A 16,116-nucleotide genomic window follows, 5' to 3' on the forward strand; every position below is an offset into this window, starting at 1 on the left:
AGTGCCCTGATGTTGGTGATGCAGGCCAGGGGAGGTGAGTTCTCACTGCCAGAAACACCTGGCGTGAAGTTTGGTTGGGTGAGTCAAATCTGTTTATTTCAGTTTTTAGGGCCTTTTGCTAAGAAGAACAATTAAAAGTGTGAGATCAATATTTTCAATCTACTTATGCAGCTAGGACAGGTTTCATTCAAGTGACTATGGGGCTCATTTTCAAAAAAAACTTAGGTTACTATGGAACATTGTAAGTCAAAGTGTTTTGAAAATATCCCTCCACATGCCCTACTTTCCTTCTACTCCACACTGTTTTGTTTTTTGTTGTTGTTGTTGTTTTTTCCATGGGAGAAGCATGAGGAATTTCATTGTCTTTTGCGTTTAGGTTTTGGGCTAGTTCTTTCTTTGAAGTTGGTCCAGGTGGTGCTTTTACTGGCAGGGGTTTCAGACAGAGGTTGCACTGTCCCTTGTGATAGGTTTTATATCATTTCAGAGGCACCTTCCAGATGTTTCTCCTTCATCAACTGGGGGTTTTTTTGTTTTAGTTTTAAACCTTCTTTTATTCTTTAAATTCACACATTTGGAGTCCCATGTTTTCAGCAAATGAACAGTGACATGGATGATGGTCAGCAGATGCCTTGTGCAACCTGTCCCTGAGGTATTTGAATATACACTGTGTTGTTTAAAATCAGTTTAAGCCTCACTGTGGATTGTAGTAATTTTAGCATCATTCATTCAAACGAGATTTTGAAGGGCTTTACTGACAGACTGCTTCAAAAGCATGCATGCAGCTACTGTACCTCTGAGGTAGGAATTTTAATGATCAAATATGGGTGCTGTGATCCCCTCCACATGTAGGCAAACTCCAGGAATTAAAAGCAGAGTACATCAAAGCCTGTTCTGTCTGATCATTTTGATATGCTTTATGCTGTAATCATGAATAAAGCTATCATATGTTGGGAGGGGGGGGGGGCTGCAGGGACACAAAATGAGCAGTGATAACTGTCATGCTTCATCAGATCTGCAGACATGCCAAGGGTGAACCATCCCAAAGAGTGAGATTTACCACGCCAAGCAGTGAGAAAAGAGTGAGATTTTTCAGACGGTACATCCAGGGTATAAATCTAGAATGATTGAAGTGTAGAATTGCTTTCCATGAATCAAGGCAGGATTAAATTATATTGGCTTTTCGCCTTGGGAAGAATATAGACAAAGTGAGGAGCAATTTTGGTAAAAAAAAATTTTAGCTGAAAATTGTCTTCCACCCAGTAGTTAAAAGTATTTACTAAGGTTTCAGAGCACATGTAAATGGGAAAACTACTACTATTCATTTCTATAGCACTACTAGATGTACACAGTGCTGTACACATTATATGCAGGTACTTTCTTGGTCCCTAGAGGGCTCACAATCTAAATTTTATACCTGAGGCAATGGTGGGTTAAGTGACTTGCCCAAGGTCACAAGGTGCTGCATTGGAAATTGAACCTAGGTTGCCACTTGCCAGGATCAAAGCCCACTGCACTAAGCATTAGGCTACTCCTCCTTATAAAGGATAGGACAAGGGGAAGCAGTAGGCAGGAAGGTGTGCTCAGATTTCTTTCTACTGGTTGGACCACTTGGTTTACTTCTTCTCTCTCTTGAAAGCAGTGATCAAGATCAAGCTCTGATGAGTGAGAAATAGGGCTCAAAGAGTGCAAGAGTGAGAAAGCTTTCAAATGAGTGTGACTTGGATCTCTGGATCAGTAGTCCTTTCTTTGCCAGTGACCAGTACCTGACAGATCCCAGTGAGCAGCTGGTTTCCCTATTGCTCACCCCCTACAGTAGGAAGAGGCAAGCCCCATGGCTACCTGGCTAATAACTGTTAATGGGTCTGCCATGCAAAAACATGCCCAAACCTTTTTTAAACTCCAAAGTACTTGACCACATCCTCTGGAAACAAATTCCACTGCTTAAATTTTGAATTGACAGAGTGGACTAACACGGCTACCACACCTCTCTGCATTGACAGAAATAATCCTTTTTTGAAAATCTATTATGGGTTAGTGTCGTGGAGTGTCCCCTAGTTCTAATGCTATTTAAAAAGTTAACTAACATGAAATCCCGTCTCAGTCCTCTCTTCTCCATTCTGAAAAGCCCTAACCCGTTATCCTTTGTTCATAAGGGAACCATTCTACCCCATTTATCATTTTGGTTACCTTTTTAAAAATGTCTTTATATCTGTAGATCAGAGGTATAGTTAATCCTTTTCTCACTTTCACCTCTAGAGATGCAACTGGATATGTCACATGACTGTATCAGAACATTTGCTGTGGAGCTGCAGTGGTTGCTCCAGTATAGGAGGGGAAGATCAGTTAATTGTTATTAACAGGGGCTGAAAGTCCTTCACTTATGGATATATAGGAGAAGGGCCCTTGGACAATTGTCCTTACATCTTTCATGGGAAGTACCGTTTTTTCAGATAAGTGCCAAATAATTTTAATTTAAGAGGGTTAGGTTGGATATTCTCAGAGAAAGGCAATATATATGGGGATGTATAATTTTGTAATGGGGGTGCCTTGCTCTAACTAATTTTCTGCTTTTCAAATGGTAAAGGCCTCTCTGAACTACAAATCTAGGTGGGATGAGAGATAGTAGTAAAAGAGCCACACCTTTTAGAAGTAAAAGTTAACGTCTCTGCAGAAGGTGTCTGGGGGTCCTTTGCCCTGCCCACTTTTTTCTCTACATTGTTTTTTGATTCACCACATTAAAGTGGTCCTTGTCTTCCATTTAATTTATAAATTAACCTGTCTTGCTGTACAAGTAGTAAATATTCTGTGCTCTTTCATAATCCCTCCCATCACCATAGTGGCCTGCAAAATGGTTCACTAGTTCTGAAAGGACAGCCAGGTAAAGACAGGATGCCAGGGTTGGCTTCACCAGTAGGCAGACTAGGTGGCCACCTAAGATACTAGCTTGGGGGGGGGGGGGCAGCAAGAAGCGGCTGCAGTTGAAGGAGTAGCTTAATGGCTAGTCGCAGCAGGCTGAGAACCAGGGAAACTGGGTGCAACTCCCACTGTAGCTCTTGGTGATCTTCGGCAAGTTATTTAACCCTCCATTGCCTCAGGTACAAACCCTCCAGGGATAGAAAAATATCTACTGTATCTGAATGTACACAGCTTTGGGGCTTGCAGGCAGTATGAAAAAAATAACATAGATGCTGACAGCCACATAAAGTAAAAAAAACATCAGTGTATACTTTTTCACTTTTAAGGATTTTTACAGAATCATTTTAGGAGTTTTGAGGTGATCAATATTGTTGAGTTTAATTATCAAAGGTCCATGGGATTGGATCCTACAGATCTAAAAGTTAATTTTGAGAGGGTGTAAAACTGAAGGTTCACCTAAGGTAGAGGCCAACCATATTTCAGAATCCTTTTCCTGCCTTGCTTTGGTTTCAGCCAAAAGGTTATTTTAAAATCCCTGATGATCTAGGGGTGCAGTCAGGGCAGGAGTGATCCCCCAATTACTCCTGCCCATTCCAGCTCTGCTCTCAAAATGGCTGCCATGACTGGGGCATTGCTTCTGCTCTGACTACACTATTAGACCTGTCAAACCAACAAAAAGAAGGTCCAAGTCTCCCGCAAAGCACACGTAAAACAACAAAAAGAGCGAAAGTAAAAACAAAACAGAACAGATAAAAACCATATAGAGTAAGAGCACCAAAGAAGTTTATTAGGACCCTACACGGTCCGTGTTTTGGCCAACCGGCCTTCTTCAGGGGTCTAAAATCAAACAAAATATTACAGATCAAAATATATACAATCTTAAGCATATATAAATGCACATATAGAAATAAAATCATACAACTCAATTATAAAACAAGGTTAAAAACAAAGACATCTAAAAACACATCACACTCATATTTAGAAGGCAATACCAACATTTAAAAAAGGAAAATATGACATTTGAAATATTGGAAATATTCTAGAAAATATCGAAAATATTAGAAATAGTGCTATATCAAACATTTGTATATGTCCCCATTTTCATACTGGTCTTTACGAGTATCTGGATGTTTGATATAGCACTAATTATTTTCAATTTTATTCCTCATTGCCATGCTGTTAGAATATTTCTAATATTTTTGATATTTTCTAGAATATTTCCAATATTTCAAATGTCATATTTTCCTTTTTTAAATGTTGGTATTGCCTTCTAAATATGAGTGTGATGTGTTTTTAGATGTCTTTGTTTTTAACCTTGTTTTATAATTGAGTTGTATGATTTTATTTCTATATGTGCATTTATATATGCTTAAGATTATATATATTTTGATCTGTAATATTTTGTTTGATTTTAGACCCCTGAAGAAGGCCGGTTGGCCGAAACACGGACCGTGTAGGGTCCTAATAAACTTCTTTGGTGCTCTTACTCTCTATGGTTTTTATCTGATCTGTTTTGGTTTTTCTTCTGCTCTTTTTGTTGTTTTACACTATTAGGTCACCAGGGAATGTAAAGTAGTCCTGGGAGGTTACTGTTTGCATTTTTTTTTTTGCACTGTGATTGCAAGTATGATAGGATTACCATATTTGCAGAGAAAAAAAAAGGACACAATAAAATAAAATGCCATCCTGCCACGCCATGCTGCACAGTCACCGTGACCCCCAAGAAAGCCAGATTCTATAAGCAGTGAAAATACTGGTAAAAGTAACAAATGCATTTTCTTCCGTACACTGCTAAATACAAAATTAGAAAAGATGTACATTTCCAAAAAAGTAAACATCCCTGAGCAGCATGTCCCCCTATCCTTTCCCTCCCATCCATGAGCAGCATATTCCACTCTCCTCTCTCCACCCCTTCTATCCATGTGCTGAACTTCCCCCTTTTCCCTTCCCCCCCCCCCCCCCCCCCCCATGTAGTCCCCCTTACCAATCTTTTTTTCACCCTTGCTCCATCTACCTTTTTAACAGCCCCATGACTCTATCCAGTGCATCTTTCTAGCAAAAAAGGTGCCGGTACTCAAATAATAGGCCACCCTTCAGGGGTGGGGTGATCACTGAGGGACCCACCCCACAATAGCCAGGCCCCCTGCAACCAGTCACAGAACCTATGACAAGGCAGAATTGATGTGTAGAGCCTGAGCTCTTTCATTAAAACTTGGAGTCCTTGGGTCAATTTTAGCACACAATGGAAAAGGTGCCGGTACTCAGTACCCCCAAGTACCCCCACAAAAAAAGCCCTGACTCTATCTATCCATCCCCTTCCCCTCCCGCCCTGAGTCAGGGTGCCCTTCCTGTACGTACCTTAATGTGCCCTGGTGGTCTAGTGGCCTCTTTAGGGCAGGAAAGAACCCCTCTTTCCTGCCTTCTTACACTGATCTGCTGGCTGCAGCCACTCCAAAATGGCTGCTGAGACTTCAAGCGACGGCCTTGCAATACTTCCATAGAAGTCTTGAGAGGTCATCGCTTGAAGTCTCAACAGCCTTTTTGAAGTGGCTGCAGCAGCAAGCAAGTCAGTGGCAGCAGGCAGGAAAGAGTGTGGGGGGGGGGGGGTCTTTCCTGCCCCGAAGAGGCCACCACTAGACCACTAGGGCATGTTAAGGTAAGTTCTGGGAGGGCACTCTGAGTCCCACCAGCAGCCTGCCTACCTAAAACCCAGACAAATGGGCAGGCTGGAAAAACCGCCCGGACCCCTGACAGTCCCCTGAAAAGGAGAACATGTCCGGGGAAAGTTATGATCGTCTGCAATAGTTTATAAGGTAAACAGAATGATTCAAACAAACGCTTTTGATATAAAATTTTAGCAGGAATTTTAAGTCTATAAATTTAGGATGATAAAGCTCCTTAGGAATTAGCCTTTCTCTGGAGTTGTGACATTAGCTCTCACTCTGAGTGTGGTGCAAAGTCAGTCACTGTAAAAGCTCCTTCCTTGTCATCTATACCAGACCAGTCCAGACTAATGGGTTGTGTCCATCTACCAGCGAAAGGAGACAGAGAAAATAGTTCCAAGTAAACCGCCCCTTAAGGGTATCGTGCAGCCTGGAATGTTCAGTATTTTCTCTCAGGGGCGTAGCTACGGGTGGGCCTGGATGGGCCCAGGCCCGCCCACCCAAGCACGGTAGAAAAGCGCACACTGACTGCAACACGCGTTTCTATCGCATACTGCCCGGCGCCCGCTCAGCTGATCTACTACTTCCATCCCACCACCTACTTGCTTTCGGGCTTGAGGCACAGCGCAGACTGACTCAGCGGCACGCAGTCGCAGTTGGCACTGTGACTGAATTACAGTGCAGCAGGTCGCAGCGCTCTTGACCTGTGACCACCTCTTCTGCACTGGGAGGCCGCTGCATGCTGCTGCTGACGATGATGTTCCATCCTATGCGGTATGCTGCGGCTGTGTGCCGCAGCGAGCTCAGCCTCAGCCTCGTTCTCGCTCCGCTCATCGCACACGCACGCTTACTGCCAGACCACAGGGGTTGAGCTGCATTGAGCTACTGCGATGAGGAAAGGTTCTTCAGTTCTTCTTTGAAACAAACATGCTTTACTGCAAGCAGCTGCCAGCTGAGCCCCCAGCACTGCAGGTAATAAAATTTTAAATACTTATTTTTTTTAACATAATTTTAACATCGTGTAATTTTTTAAAATTAAGCTAGCTGGGCACTATTAAAATTTATTGTTGGGGGATTTCTGGGTGGGGTAAAAACTTCACTGCCTAGGGCAAAAATGTATATATTTAATGATTAAAATATACCTTTTTTTTGTCCTAGGCAGTGAAGAGCCCACCCCCACCCAGAAGCCCACCCCCATGACCAGCCAGCATTTTGATTACTCTTGTAGTCAAAATGATGGCTCTGGTCTGGTGGTGGGCTTCTGGATGGGGGGTAGACGTTTCACTGCCTAGGGCAATGAGGAGCCCATCCCCACCCAGAAATTCCCCAACAATAAATATTAATAGTGTCCAGCTAGCTTAATTAAAAAAAAAAGTTGTCTCTTTTTGGTGGGTTTTTGGGTGGGGATGGTCTCTGCAGTAGCTAGGTAAAAAATTATTAAAAAAAAAAAAGTGTAGGCACCCCGCGGTTTTCTCTGGGTGGACCGGTGCGTGCAGAGGTGGGCATGAAAAAGTCTTTTTTATTTAATTCCATAGGAGGTGGGTAGGGAGTAGGACAGGGCTGATGCTAGGCTACAGGGAGGAGTGGGGTGGTAGGATACAGCTGATGCTGAGCTATGGGATGGATGGTGGGGAAGGGAAGGGAAGGATTGATACTGGGATACAGGGATGGATGGGGGGTAAGGTACAGAAGGGAAGGGCTGATGCTGAGCTAGGGGATGGATGGGGTAGGGTAGGGAAGGTCTTTATGTTTTTGTAATATATAGTGCCCACCCATATTAGCTCTGGGCCCAGCCTAAATGTCAGGTCTGGCTACGCCACTGTTATGCACTAATTGATGCTAACAACCAGTAATCGGCAATAAAAGGAGTTAATAGGCGCTAATGTGCAGTTACACACATAAACACGTAACTGCACGTAGTCGGTATCTATAAACCTAGGGGCCATTTTACTAAGCTGTGACAAAAAGTGGCCTTTGTACACCCTAGCGTGGGTTTTTCCCATGCTAAGGCCATTTTTACAGCATATATTTTGCATTAATAGCCATAAAACTATCGCATCAGCGCTTGCTGCCACCCATTTTGTAGCTGGTAAGGGTTCAAGTGGTAATCCTGCACTAACCACTTAGCATACAGTAATGTAGCTGCGCTAACTAAATAGCGCAGGACCGCGCACTCTAATGCGACTTAGTAAAAGGGCCCCTTAGTGCTCAAAATCTATAGAACATTAACTGCAAGGCAGGCATGCACATGGGAGGGGCATGGGTGGGCTAGTGGCATGCCAAACATACGCTAAGCTTCTAATTAGATTGTAAGCTCTGTCGAGCAGGGACTGTCTCTTCATGTTCAAATGTACAGCACTGCGTACGTCTAGTAGCGCTATAGAAATGATAAGCAGTAGTAGTAGTAGAACAGGGTTGTCCAACCTCAGTTCTTGAGGGCCGCAATCCAGTCAGATTTTCAGGATTTCCCCAGTGAATATATATGAGATCTATTTGCATGCACTGTCTCTATTGTATGCAAATGGATCTCATGCATATTCATTGGGGATATCCTGAAAACCCGACCTGGCAAGGGCTGAGGTTGGACACCCCTCTTCTAGAATCTTGTCAGCTATGTGCACAACTGTAACATTTAGTCGCAAGCATTTACATCAGCCGTTGACATGGTATAAGCAGCCATGCCTAAATTTTGGTGCATGACCGCAGACTTAATCTAAGAACATAAGAGCATAAGAATAGCCATATTGGGTTAGAACAGTGGTCCATCTAGCCCAGTATCCTGCTTCAAACAGTGGTCGGTCCAGGTCACAAATATTTGGCAGAAACCCAATGAGTAGCAACATTCCAAACTACCAATCCTGGGGCAATCAGTGACCAGTGGTGTACCAAGGGGGGGGGGGGCGGTCCGCCCCGGGTGCACGCCGCTGGGGAGGTGCCGTGCGCCTGTTGGCCGAGTCCGCTCGTTCCCTCCCTGCTGCTTCCTCTGCGTGGAACAGGTTACTTCCTGTTCCGGGAGCAGCAGGGAACGAGCGGACTAGGAGCCGACAGGCGCGCGGCACCCCCCCAGCAGGTAAAAATGCACCCGGGGTAGGGGGGGTGTAATTTCGCTGGGGGGGGGCGTGCTGCACCCGGGGGGGCATCGGCGATCCGCCCCGGGTGTCAGCCAGCCTAGGAACGCCACTGGCAGTGACTTCCCCCATATCCATCTCAATAATAGACAATGGACTTTTCCAAATCCTTTTTAAAACCAGATACATTAACCACTATGACCACATCTTCCTGCAGCGAGTTTCAGAGCGTAACTATTCTTTGAGTGAAAAAATATTTCATCCTATTTGTTTTAAAAGTATTTTAATGTAACTTCATTGAGTATCCCCTAGTTTTTGTACTTTTTGAAAGAGTAAAAAGTTGATTCACTTCTTGTTCTATACCACTCAGGATTCTGTAGACTAGTAGTCTGTAATGACAACTGAGCACATAATTGCTGATATTGAATTCATGCTTAGCATGCAGCATTATAGCATCTAACTTTAGGCAAACTATAGAAAATGTATCCCATAGCAGTTTGGAATTTTGTGTGAAATAATTTTTGGACCTCACAGGAGCTGATCCAAGATTTCTACTACCCTCATGTAAATAGAAATCGCACCCCCCCCCCCCCCCATGAGCTGCCAATGCTGCCACTTCTGTCTTCCACCCCCCTTCCCCCCCTCAAGCTGCATCTGGTGTGGCGACTGCCATCCTTCCTACCTTTACTGCCACATGATGCAGGAAGGAACTCCAATGCAAGCCTCAAAGTTTTGTGCCAGACTTCCTTCCTGTACCATGTAAGGATGTAGAGCTGGAGTCTGAAGTCAGAGACAGAGTTGAAAGCACTTTTGGGTGGAGTCGGTAAAAATGTACCGTCACTGACTCAAGCTTCAAAATAAAAACACAACAGTATAATATATGGTAAGTTTATCATTTTATACTTTTCTATAAGTATAAAGAGGCTGATTAACAAATTGCAGGAGTTAGACCAGCTAATTCCCACAGTCAGCACTGAGCCCGGATAGTCAATGCCGAGCTGTTTCTGGTGACCAGCATTGAATATCCGGTTTATTATCTTTTTTGAACTACTTCATAATATACATGGCAGTTGGCATCAAAGGAAAATTCTGTTGCTGTTACTGAGATGACACAAATATTAAAATATTAATTTAAAGTTTAATATTTAAGAGTGTGATGTCCAATTATATGTTGTTATAGGATCATTCTTGGTGAGGGGGGAGGGGCCATGATTTTTGCTTTAGTAATCAAAATCTTGAGTGTGGGCTGTAAGGGCCTGAGCCCTGATTCTTTTAAGTACCTAATAATGCCTCTGCCTAATGCTCATATGTTCAGTCCATCAGGTCTTTTCTCACCCACATCTCTAGTTTCCTCCTCTCATTCTGCTCCCAGATCCCTGTTGAGGAGTCAGTGGTATGGCAGGCCATATCCTTCTCTATCCCCTTCTTCCTTCTTCACTGGTGTCTTTCATGGACTGATGCTCAGAACACTGCTCTGTAGGGAACAGCACCGGGAAATAAATTATTTTATTTATTTATTTATTTATTTATTTTTATTGCATTTGTATCCCACATTTTCCCACCTATTTGCAGGCTCAATGTGGCTTACAATAATACATCATGGGTACTGGAAATGTAATAGAAAATAGACATTTAGTGTTACAGAAAATTTTTGGCAACATGATAATGATAAGACATGATAGTAGTATAACAAGCAGATATTATAAGGCATTTCTAACTATGTGTGGAGGAGTTATGTATATACACATTGGTTGATCTTTGTGGTAAGCCTTGTTAAAGAGATGGGTCTTCAATAGTTTGCGGAAGTTCGTTAGTTCGTAGATCATTTTTAAGTTGCGCGGCAGTGCGTTCCATAACTGTAGGTGAGGTTTGACGCGTGCATTAATTTGTAGGTGAAGTTTGACGCGTGCATTAATTTGTATTTTAGGCCTTTGCAGTTAGGGAAGTGCAGATCAAGGAATGTGTGGGATGATCTTTTGGCATTCCTGGGTGGTAAGTCTATCAGGTCTGACATGTAGGCTGGTGCATCTCCATGAATGATTTTGTGAACTAGGGAGCAAATTTTGAACGTGATGCGTTCTTTGAGTGGGAACCAGTGTAGTTTTTCTCATAGGGGCTTCCCAATGCTCAACACTAATAGCATACAAATTATATGGACGCTGCTACCATTGAGCATTAGGAAGTTAAGGAGGAAGAACGTGCCTGGCACGTGCACACAAGAGCTGTGCAGTAAGAACAGCTCTTGCACACATGCCCAGTCAAACTGGGTAGCATGGAGCCCATGTACAGAAAACAGAAATCTGCAATGGCTTATGAGAGCAAAAGGATTCTTTAATAGAATTTCATGGACACATTTTTCAACCTGACTCTCAAGGAAGTAAATTTTCTGACGTACAGCCACAACAACCAGTTTATCTTCAGAGGGGATGATGACATTTTTGTACACAGAATGTTTTAGATTTTATGGACTTCAGAAAAGACGATCCTTCTTTGAGAAATCCTCTCTTCAAATAATCCAACGCCTGCTCTGAGCTGGCTTTAAGTTTCCAGCATTAGGGCACTGGTGTTATGTGCTGTTTCTCTGAGCATGGGAGGGAATAGCTGATGACCTCATTTGCATCTGTCTGACTGCAATTTAATACTATTTGCATCTATCTTTGGCGCACACGTTGTCTCTAGCGTTGGTGCCCTCTGAACATCCTACGCACCCTAACGCTGGTGCTAGTCCAGCATAAGGTATTTTTTTAATTGAGAATTTTCAAATTTCCATGCCAAACAAGAAAATGGACATAAACTACAAAAAAAATCAACTTCCAAGAAACATTTCAAAATCAGATTGCTTTCAAGCCCACATCAAGGAGAGAGAATACCAAATACCTATACCCAAAGAAAAAGAAAACAGTACAAGGGGTGTATACTATAATAAATGTCATCATTACATATGACTCCTAACTAAACCCATAATTTTTCATGATTTTTAATGAAACTTTCCAACTTTATAGGCTCCCAAAACACATACTCCTTCCCCTGAAAAGTGATGATAGATTTACATGGAAATGTAAGACAGAAAACTGCTCCCAGGGCCATCACTCTAGGTTTGAGGCCTGAAAAAAAGCCTTACACCGGAGTTGGGTAGCCCTGGAGACATCAGGAAAAATATTGACCTTGGCCCCAAAGAAACTTACTTCTTTCTTAGGAAAAAAAAACATTAACACAAGAAACTTGTCTCTTTCATTATGTCACATCTGTGGCCGTGCCCCCTCTCAGACTCACCTTATTTCCTGTGGTCAGCTTCTGAGCTGGCTTCTGTCTGTTCTTTGTGAGTTAGTTCTGTCTCTGTCTCTGTGTGCTGGCTGCATTAGATTGTCTGTGTGATGTCACCCATTCCGGATTTCAGCCCAGTCCGGTCCGGATCTTCCAGACTGCCGGACCTGCTTGTTTTGTTTGTGCCTGCACAGCACCCTTAGTTGCCTGGTGATTGCAGCAGCTGAGCCTCAGCTGCTGCTGGGCTTATTAGCCATTTTGAAACTCTCTGCTTTGCCTTTGCATTGCATCTAAGGCCCTGGTATGTTGGTGCTTTTGCACTTCAGTCTGAGTTTGCTTCCTTGCTCTAGTTCTTGCCTGAAGTCTTGCCTGTTCTAGTTAGTCTATGTTTAGTTTAGGGTATTGCTTGTTTACTGTATTGCTTGTTTCCCAGTCTTGTGTCTTGTTTGTATGTCTTTGTCTAGTTCTGGGTTTATTTGTGTTTGTTCCCTGCTTCAGTGGCTGCTTGCAGCTTTTAGTTCAGTCTCCTGTCTAGCTGTGTTTGTTCCCTGTTTCAGTGGCTGCTCGCAGCTTTCAGTCCTGTCCTTTAGCCTATCCTTTCCCTGCCTTGCTGTCCCTGTGCTGCCTAGCTGTTATCCAGTCCTGCCCTGTCCAGTAAGTCCTGCCGGCCACCTGAAGCCTGGAGCTGAACTCTTGGTGAAAAGTGGCCAGGTGCAGGTGAAGCCTAACTGTTTGTCAGAGATCTGCCCTGTCTCTAGTGTGGGGGTGGTTTTGCCTGCCACTGCCGCTCTTCGGCAGTGGCCCAAGGGCTCACAAACCCAGTTCCAGCTTTGTAAACGAGACACATTAAGAAAATCAGCAAGGTAGATCTAGAAATAATTATATCCCTTGAATCTTCCAGAAATGCTGTTAGAGCCACATCAGAAGTCACTTATTGGTCTACCTCTTGCTGGTTATCTGGGAGCTTCTTTTTAGATGGTAAATAGCAATTACTCAATTGAATAATTTCAGAATTAGTTAACCTGAGAACCTCCCTAAGAAACTTCCTAAGGAGGATCTCAGGTGAAAGTAAGTAAATTGAAGGAAAATTCAAAAAGTGAAGATTGCACATCCTACGAGCATTCTCCATCATCTCTACTTTCATATGAATCATATGAGAGTCTTTAATAAAGAAAACAGAGGTTGCTTGGAGAGTGGCAACCTGTATTTGTACCCTGGCCTGAAACCTGTTTATCTAAAGTCTTCAAATTTAAGTCCACATTAGTCAATTTGTCCACCACTTGTTCTGAGAAGTTTGCTGTCTGAGATATAACTGATTTAAGCAACTCTTCCATTCTCAAATTCAATGACCAAATGTCTTTTAAGATAATCTCCTTAGTAGGCTCCTTAAGTGAAGCATCCATCTGAGAAGCTGTTATCCTTATCACTTCTGGAATCTTTGTAAATGTAAGAGATTGACCAGAAAGAGTTTTCTCATGAGTCTCCACTGGAGACTGGGGAACCTCCTGGGAATCCTCAACTAACAGAGATAAAGCAGGAAGGGGAGGAGTTCTGTCAGGGGGGCTGAGTGATACCTCCACCAGGGAAAGTAACTGAGGTCCAGCACTGTCTTTTCTCACCACTGGAACCTGATGTTTGTCCAGCAGGCCACTTGTCACGGGAGTGGAGAACTTTGGCTTATCAGTTCCTTTTCACTTCCCCATATTAAGAAATACTGTATCACCTCCTGGGGCTCCTTGTTGCTCCTCAGTGCTCCAAGGGGCTCCTAAGGGGCAAGGCTTGCCCCTTTGGGCATTCCCTGCAGCCACACACCACAAACACACCAGCCACTTGTATGGCTAGGGAAGGCCCTGGTGACATCAAGGGGCTTCTACCTCAGTACCTGATGGAAAGTAGGCACTGGGACTGTAGCGAGGCTCTCCTCTCACCTCCTGCACACCATCAAGTAGGAGGATTGCTCTACTGATCTCACAGACACCAGCAAGGTACCTCTCTCCAGCTTTAGGTTTTGAGCATTAGCCCATCAGTGTGCAGTAGAAGTCTGCAGAGTGCCAGACAAGCCAAATAGCTGATGTGAGCTGTGCACCACATGGGCAGGAGAGGCCCCAGAGAGTGAGTGGCTAGAGTGTGTGGTAGGAGAGTGTGTAGTGGGTGAGAGAGTGATTGCTGTTTGGTTTGCTGTGTATGACTGCATAGTTTGTCGGTGGTGGGAGAGTGTCAGCTTGTGTTTGTTGGTGGTGGGTTTCACCAGGTTGGTAGGGAGAGGTGAGCACTGGTGTCATTGTGTTGCACCTGTAGTGTGGGAAAATGGAGGCACTGAATGCATAGGTGGCTCACATGTTGGTGGAAGAGGAGAAGCGCAGCAGGAGATACACCCCAGAGTTTTCAGGCCCCGTACCAGTTTCCTAGACCTTACTGATCCGCAGTATCTCAATAGGTACCGCTTTGACAGGGCTGCCATTCAGCACCTTTGTGAGCAGCTCCAACCCCTCCTGCAGGCCAGGACCTGTAGGAACAATCCCATCCCTGTGCACCTCAAGATCACCGCTTCTCTCTCTTTTTTGGCCACTGGGAGCTTCCAGTCTGTGCTAGCTGTCAGAACGGGCCTCACCCAGCCTGCCATTTCTAACTGCCTCATCCAGTTCCTTGATGCCTTTCTTACCCATACCTCAGAGTACATCACCTTCCCCACCACCCCCAGGCCTTGCAGAACAACATGGCTCACTTCTACTCCATAGCTCGCTTCCCCTCGGTCATAGGCATCATTGACTGCACACATGTCGCACTCAGACCCCCCCCCCCCCCCCCCCCCCGGGCACGAGAGGCCACCTATAGGAACAGGAAAGCATTCCACTCTATGAATAGTCAAGTTGTGTGTGACGCCCACAGGGAGATTGTAGACGTATGTGCCCGATAGCCAGGATCAACCCATGATGCCTACATATTACAGCACTCGGGAATCTTCCGCAGGTTTGACCGAGGGGAGATCACCAGCGGATGGCTCCTAGGTAAGTGCAACATGGATCAGCCAAAACTATACCTCCTCCACCGGGCAACTGTCAGCACTGTCTTCCTCCAGGTCACTCCACACCCCACTATTCCCACCCCACCTCCACAAGGTACCCACTCCAAACAATACACACTCATGTTTCTCATCCTGCTTCTCCCCAAAGGTGACAGAGGCTACCCACAGCGGAGTTGGCTCATGACCCCCATAGTGCACCCACAAACAGGGCCAGAGGAGAACTATAACAGCAGACGTCGGACCACATGTAGCATCATAGAGTGCATCTTTGGACAACTGAAAAACAGGTTCAGATGTCTAGATCATTCTGGAAGGGAGCTCCTGTACAGCCCCCAAAAGGTGGCTAAGATCTTTATGGCCTGCTGCATGCTACATAATTTGACCCTGCGCAGAGGAAAGGCCCTCCCAGAGGAGCCACAGTAACCACAGCAACAGGCCCCAGATCAAGATGATGAGGAAACCTTTCCACCTCGGCCACAGAGCAGAGCAGAGTGCCCACCAGCTGGGGAGTCAAGCCAGGCAAAGACTCGAGTTTTGCACTGCGATTTTGGAATGTCTAAGAACGTCTATACTATCTTTCCATTATACCTACCCAATTTTGGACGTTTTTGTTAGGACGTCCAATTCAGACTTAGATGACCTATCGAAAATGCCCCTCTGAGAGATTTATTATATTTCTCCTATTTTTTCGAACTGTACTTCAAAGCATAATAATACTATGCTTTGATTACTGTAATGACTTGTTAATAGGCTTGCCAAAAAAATTCCCTTAGGGCTCTTCAGGTAAATCAAAATGCTGTAGCGAGAGTGCTCACAGGCTGTTCACATTACTATCATATTTCTCCTGTATTAAAGCAACTCTTCTGGTTACCTGTTGATAAAAAAATTAAATTTAAGATCATGTTGTTGATTTTCAATGGAACTGTTGCTCAATTAATCATAACTACCTTACAAATCTATCAACTCTCGCAAACTCTGAGATCTGCAAATAAGGCTCAATTAGAAATTTCATCCGCTCAATGTATTAGGCTAGTACAGAAAATTGAGTTTTAAGGTAATTGGTCCAGTTTTATGGAATGTTTTACCCAGTGTGCTTTTTCTAGTGAAAAAGGTGCCGGTACTCAAATGCCAGGCCACCAATCAGGGGTGTCTGTGTTTTTGTATGTATGTGTTTTTTGTG

General features: G+C 44.1%; 1 protein-coding gene across 2 annotated transcripts in view; it reads left to right on the forward strand.

Moving 5' to 3' along the window:
• LOC115463484 (forkhead box protein P3-like) overlaps positions 1-16,116 on the forward strand; it is a 79,907-nt gene that overhangs the window by 13,737 nt on the left and 50,054 nt on the right. For both annotated transcript variants that reach the window (XM_030194027.1, XM_030194025.1), the window contains exon 2: positions 3-34. In XM_030194027.1, the coding sequence (XP_030049887.1) occupies positions 3-34 (32 nt within the window). The remainder of the gene's footprint in view (positions 1-2; positions 35-16,116) is intronic.

This window comes from Microcaecilia unicolor, chromosome 2, assembly GCF_901765095.1.
Source record: "Microcaecilia unicolor chromosome 2, aMicUni1.1, whole genome shotgun sequence".
NCBI classification, from domain to species: domain Eukaryota; kingdom Metazoa; phylum Chordata; class Amphibia; order Gymnophiona; family Siphonopidae; genus Microcaecilia; species Microcaecilia unicolor.